The sequence below is a fragment of the Loxodonta africana genome, chromosome 7, assembly GCF_030014295.1.
Source record: "Loxodonta africana isolate mLoxAfr1 chromosome 7, mLoxAfr1.hap2, whole genome shotgun sequence".
NCBI classification, from domain to species: Eukaryota; Metazoa; Chordata; class Mammalia; order Proboscidea; family Elephantidae; genus Loxodonta; species Loxodonta africana.
In genome coordinates this window covers 22,404,384-22,410,841 of record NC_087348.1, presented here as the reverse complement: position 1 = coordinate 22,410,841, position 6,458 = coordinate 22,404,384, and the positions used below count along the sequence as shown (strand labels likewise).

The 6,458-nt window shown below is 38.6% G+C and overlaps 1 protein-coding gene across 1 annotated transcript; it reads left to right on the top strand.

Annotated features, from left to right (window-relative positions):
• The first annotated feature begins 700 nt into the window (after nucleotides 1-700).
• Nucleotides 701-1,779, top strand: LOC135231819 (olfactory receptor 4C6-like). Its single transcript, XM_064289011.1, has one exon. It carries the CDS (start codon nucleotides 701-703, stop codon nucleotides 1,628-1,630), a length of 930 nt encoding a protein of 309 aa, XP_064145081.1. The 3' UTR covers nucleotides 1,631-1,779.
• The last annotated feature ends 4,679 nt before the right edge of the window (nucleotides 1,780-6,458 follow it).

The window sequence follows — 6,458 nt, the reverse complement described above, 5'->3', positions numbered from 1 at the left end:
AGAATGATGTATCAGGGTCTCCAAAATATCTCAAGCAGCCAAGTGCATGGACAGAAAGCAACAGATGTGACTGTGAGAGGAGGTAGTGTTGGATCAATTTGTAGAATTAAACTACTGTCAGGCTATAATTGTGAACAACTGGTTGCGAGGGTAATGGTTGGAAAGATAGGTCAAGAGGGTGTGAGATGGGGCACAAAAAATGCCTAACACCTGGTGATTATCAATTAAAAATAATATTGCTGTCATATTGTGAGGTTTGCAAATGGGTATAAATTTTTGAATGAGAAATTGACTTGAGCTGTAAACTTTCACCTAAAGCAAAATAAAAAGAAATAAAAATATTGCTTTTGCAAAGGACAAATGTTGTATGTCCTTTGACTAATATGAAACACCCAGAATAGGCAAATGCATAGAGATCAGAGTTTAACAGTAGCTACTAGGGGCAGGAAAGAGGATGAAACGGGGAATCATTACTTAGGAAGCATTGAGTTTCTGTTAATGAATGGAAAATTTGGCAATGAATATTGGTAATGGTTGCACAACACGATTGAAGTAATTGCTATCAGTGAATTGCACATGTGAAAAATATTGAATAGACAAATGTTGCATTTGTATTATTACATTTTTACAATAATTAAAAAAAAATTGCTCTTGCAGATTTTCCAGCTCACAGTTGTGTGCTTACATCAGCCTACAGTAAATGGAAAATCAAAACAATGTAAGTGAATTCATTCTTTTGGGTCTTACAAAGAACCCAGAGCTACGGAAAATATTCTCTGCTGTGTTTCTAATCATGTATGTGGCCACCTTACTGGGAAGCTTACTCATTGTGGTAACTATGACTGCAAGCCAGAGTCTGAGGTCACCTATGTATTTTTTCCTTACTTCTTTGTCACTTATGGATACCACCTATTCTTCTGTCATAGCTCCCAAGATGATTGTGGATTCCTTCTCTGAGAGTGCTACCATCTCCCTGGAAGGCTGCATGATCCAGCTCTTTGCAGAACATTTCTTTGGTGGGGTGTCAATCATCCTTCTCATCGTGATGGCCTATGATCGCTACGTGGCCATCTGTAGGCCCCTGCACTACATGACTGTCATGAATTCTCAGGTGTGCTGCCTGCTGCTGGGAGGGGCCTGGGTAGGCGGGTCCATGCATGCAACAATACAGCTTCTCTTCATGTATCAAATACCCTTCTGTGGTCCCAATGTCATTGATCACTTTATGTGTGATTTATTTCCATTGCTGACACTGGCCTGCATGGATACCTGCATGCTGGGCCTCTTGGTCATCCTCAACAGTGGAGTGATGTGTGTGACCATCTTCCTTATCCTCATTGCCTCCTACGTGGTCATCCTCTGCTCCCTGAAGTCTTGCAGCTCTGAAGAGAGGCACAAAGCCCTCTCCATCTGTGGCTCCCACCTTACAGTGATTGTCTTGTTCTTTGTGCCATGCATTTTCTTGTATGTAAGACCATTGGCCACTTATCCCATAGACAAAGCAATGGCTGTGTCCTTTACCATTGTTGCACCCATTTTAAATCCCTTGATCTACACCCTGAGGAATGCAGAGGTAAAAAATACCATGAAGAAACTCTGGAAGAGGCAACAAATCCTGGATTGTCACTAGCTTCCATGCCATGAACAAATTTTTCCTATAGGTACAGCGAGGTCTCATCCTCCACATTCAATCAAATCTCTTGCTTGTACAATACTAAGTGGCATCTTTTAAGCATACAAATCTGCTCAAGACACTGCAGTACTCTGCCTAACCACATTGCTGCCTACCTCTCTGGTACATTTTGTACTTCATCATTTTCACAAGGCTCTAGCCCCCTTTGTCTTTCTTTTCTTCTTTGTTTTTTTTTTTAACTGATTTTTGGAGAATCCAAGCTTTTCTCAGTTCATGGCTTTTGTTCTCATACTTCTGTCTGATGGCATCTCCTTCTCCTGATGCTTCTTCTGGCTCAATCCTATATATATATATATATATATATATATATATATAATTTCATTTTCAGACGACTACCCACCTCCTCAAGAAGTCTTGTCTCTAGTAATTTCTTTCAGTTATTCTCTCACTTTCCATCCCGTTTATATCCTTATAATAAATAAGCAGAAACTGTACTACTTTATAAGTAAGTGCGTTTTTATTTTCTCTGTTTTCTCCACAAAATTGTAATTGTTAGGACAGGGATGGTGTTTAATCATTCATGTTGTAACCTAGTGGTTCATACACTTCCAGTCAGCTAACTAGTTGCCATGGAGTTGATTCTGACTCATGACAACCCTATGTGTGTTGGAGTAAAACTGTGATCTGTAGGGTTTTCAAAGGCTGATTTTTTTCAGAAGTTGCTTGCCAGGTCTTTTTTTTCTGAGGCATCTCTGGGTGGACTTTAAACATCAAACTTTTGGTTACCAGCAGAGAACATTAACTGTTTGTACCACTAAGCGACTCCTCTAGTCCTCTAGTCAACTAGCAGATGCTTAATAAATATTATTCAATAAATGTCAGTGTAAAAGAGACTTAGTTGTTGATTTTTAATCTTTTTAAATTCAATGGTTGGGAAAAATTGGGAAAGATAAATACATATAAACACCTAAGGAGTTAGAATTCTCCTGGTTTTTGTGCTACAAAGTGTCCTTTTTGAAGGCAAGCATAATCTCAGTTTAGTGGTGTGCTATTTAATATGGAGGCCACTCTAAAAAAAAACAGATTGTTGTCGAGTTTATTCCAACTCATAGCAACCCGACAGGAGAGAGTAGAGCTGCCCCATATGGTTAATTCTCCACTGCCTTTTGTTATCATTTACTGAAACAGACTAAGAGCCACTTATGCAGGAGTCAAGGGATTTTAGAATCTAGTGTCTTTGTCCGCTGCTATTCATAAGGTTTTCACCGGCTTATGCTTTTCAGAAGTAGACTGCCAGTTCTTCCTAGTCTGTCTTAGTCTGGAAGCTCAACTGAAACCTGTCCTCCATGGGTGACCCTGCTGGTATCTGAATACTGGTGGCATAGCTTCCAGCATCACAGCAACATGCAAACCCCCACAGTATGACAAACTGACAGACACGTGGTAAATCTGCTGCAAAGGACCTCTTTAAAGTGTTGAAGAACAAAGATGTCACCTTGAAGACTAAGGTGCGCCTGACCCAAGCCATGGTATTTTCAATTGCATCATATGCATGTGAAAGCTGTACAATGAATAAGGAAGACTGAAGAAGACTTGATCCCTTTGAATTGTGGTATTGGCGAAGAATATTGAATATACCATGAACTGCCAAAAGAACGAACAAATCTGTCTTAGAAGAAGTGCAGCCAGAATGCTCCTTAGAAGTAAGGATGGCGAGACTGCGTCTTACATACTTTGGACACGTAGTGAGGAGGGATCAGTCCCTGGAGAAGGACATCATGCTTGGCAGAGTACAGGGTCACTGGAAAAGAGGAAGACCCTCAATGAGGTGGATTGACACAGTGGCTGCAAAACTGAGCTCAAGCATAACAACGATTGTGAGGATGGCTCAGGACCGGTTGGTGTTTCGTTCTGTTGTGCATAGGGTCACTATGAGTCAGAATCGATTTAATGGCACCTAAAAAAAAAAAAAAAAATAGTTTTTTTTTTAACAACAACAAAGACAGTGTCCGTGTCATGAAGTTACACATTCTTTATTGGACAAGAAAGAACTCCTGGTGTCACATTGCCTAAGTACTCACCCACTAATTGAAAGGTTGATGGTTTGAATCCACCAGCTGCTCTGGGGAAGAAAGATGTGCAATCTGCTTCTTTAAAGATTAAAAAAAAAAAAAAACTAGCAAATCTTACGGGACAGTTCTACTTTGTCCTATAAGGTTGCTGTCAGTCAGAATCAACTTGAGGGCAACAGATATGGGACAAGAGAAATGATATTGACCTATTTTATTTTTAACTATGGGAGAGAGATTCCTGCTGTTACCTTCTAGATGTGGGTTTCTAAATACAAAGGGTGTTTATTTTCTCCCTGATCCTGTTGTAGAAAAGCTGTCACCACAGAGACACTGTTTCTTTTCTAAAGGTCTCCCCTGACTAGGTCTTGTCTATGGGAAGTCAAAGGTCATAGTATGGTTTTACATTGTTATCATTTTCTTATTAAGACAAATTATGTGATATATATGATGATGATAATTGTAATGATCGGTTATAGTATTTGAAACAAAGCACAGCATTTAAATCAATATTTTTATTTTTAAGTACAAAATCTATATGTACAATAGTTATCTAGCTATGAAAATTTCCAATAATTTTCCTTAACCACCAGGTTTATTCATTATTGAGGTATAATTGCTGAGTTTGTGCTGGGTATACAGTGGTCTATATGACAATCAGCTTTGCTTTCCTCTTGGAGCTTACATTCCAATAGAGGAGACAAAAATATGTGTAAGATGATAATAAAGTCATATAGTGATAACAGACTCTTAGTAAATTGTAATAGAATGGTATACGTGCGACTGGATGGGCATTCTATTTAGGTGGACACGGGTCTTTCTTGAGAGGTGGCTTCTAAATTAGGATATGAATGATGAGACAGAAGGAGCACAAAACAAATCAATGGGAAAAGAATCCCAGGCAAAAAAGAAAAAAAAAAAGCTTATGCAGAAATCCTAAGGCAGCAACTAGCCTGAAGTTAAGAAGATCTGGGTAATCGGTACACAGATGGTAAGGGGGAATTTGGTACAGGATGAGATATGGAAACTAGGCAGGGCCTTGATAAGAGGGGTTCTATTATTTTTTAACCGTTAAGTCCAAAAAGAACACAGACATCAGCATGACTCTATTGGAATAACAACTAAAAAAGTAATCTTTCTTGGGTTTATTGATGACTCTAGAAACTTAGCACCGAGACCTTTGCACATAGCTTCCATTTAACTTTTGTTATACCTATAGTAGAATATAATGTTTGCTGCCTGCTTACAATATTTTAGAATTAAATACCTGGATTCATTTTATATTTATTCACCTTGCTCCATGTTGAAGAAGAAGAAAAATATGTGACAGCATGATAAGTCTGCCTGTGTAAGAACCTTATGATGATCATTTTCTTATTTCATTTATAGAATTTAATAACTGGAGGGACCAAAATGAGATTCCTCACCTTAAATATTTTTGATCTGTTGGGTAATTTTCCTAGTGTTAAAAGTAGGCTCAGATAGATAAACTAAATGTGTTACATACGTAAGGCAGAGTATTACTCACCATAAAAAGAAGTCCTGATACATGGATGAAGCTGGAAAACATTCTGCTGATTGCAATAAGTGAGTTACAAAAGGAACAAATATTATGTGATCCCAATTATATGAAATATTTACAAAATGGGCAAGTGTATAAAATTTATTAGTGGTTACCAGAGGCAGAAAGGAGGGGAAAATAAGTCATTGCTTAGGGGGCACTGAGTTTCTGTTAAGGATGGTGAAAATATTTAGAAATGGATAATAGTGATTGTTGTACAACACAAATATCACTGAACTGTACATGTAAAAATTGTTGAAATGGCAAACGTTTTGTTATAAATATACTTGTCACAATTAAAAAAAAAAAGAAACGAAGAAAAAACAACTAAAGTAGGTGAAAAACCAAATTTGGCCTTTAGGGTATAGTTTGCCAATCTCTGGTCTAAGGCAATCATGGTGAGGCAGAAGTCTTATTGACTTAATTATCTGCTGCAGCTATAACAGAAATACCACAAGTGGACAGCTTTGACAAAGAGAAATTTATTTTGTCACAGTTTAGGATGATAGAACTCTGAATTCAAGGTGCTGGCTATGGGGGAAGGCTTTCTCTTCTGGCTCTAGAGGGAGGTCTTTTTGTCTTTCAGCTTCTATTCCTTGGACATCTCATGTGGCATGGTTTTTATCTTCCCCCAGCTCTATTTGCTTTGTTGCTTGCTCAAACCGTTCTTTTATATCTCAAAAGAAATTGATGTAAGACACACCCCGCGCTAATGCAAACTCTGATGGCGTAGTGGTTCAGAGCTACGACTGCTAACCAAAAGGTTGACGGTTCGAATCCACTGAGCACTCCTTGAAAACTATGGAGCAGTTCTACTCTGTCCTGTAGGGTTGGTATGAGTCAGAACCCTCTCGAGGGCAACATGTTAATCCGGGTTAGCAAATGCTAATACAGCCTCAGTAACACAACAAAGAAAACACATTCCCAAATTGGATTATAATCACGGTTATTGGGGTTAGGATTTATAACACCTATTTCTGGGGACACAATTCAGTCCATAACACCTGTTCTCTTCCCTTTTAGTAATAGAACTCCCATTTATAGTACTAGCTAGGCACATAAATAAGGAGACCTGTGGCACCATAGTTAAATGCTTGACTATGAAGCAAAGCTGCTCCACAGGAGAAAAATGTGGCAGTTAGCTTCCATAAAGACCACAACCCTGGAAACCGAAGGGGGAGTTCTACCCTGTCCT

Bases quoted from the DNA above. Each gene is read 5' to 3' on its own strand.
- LOC135231819 (XM_064289011.1), top strand. From the start codon at position 701: ATGGAAAATCAAAACAATGTAAGTGAATTCATTCTTTTGGGTCTTACA.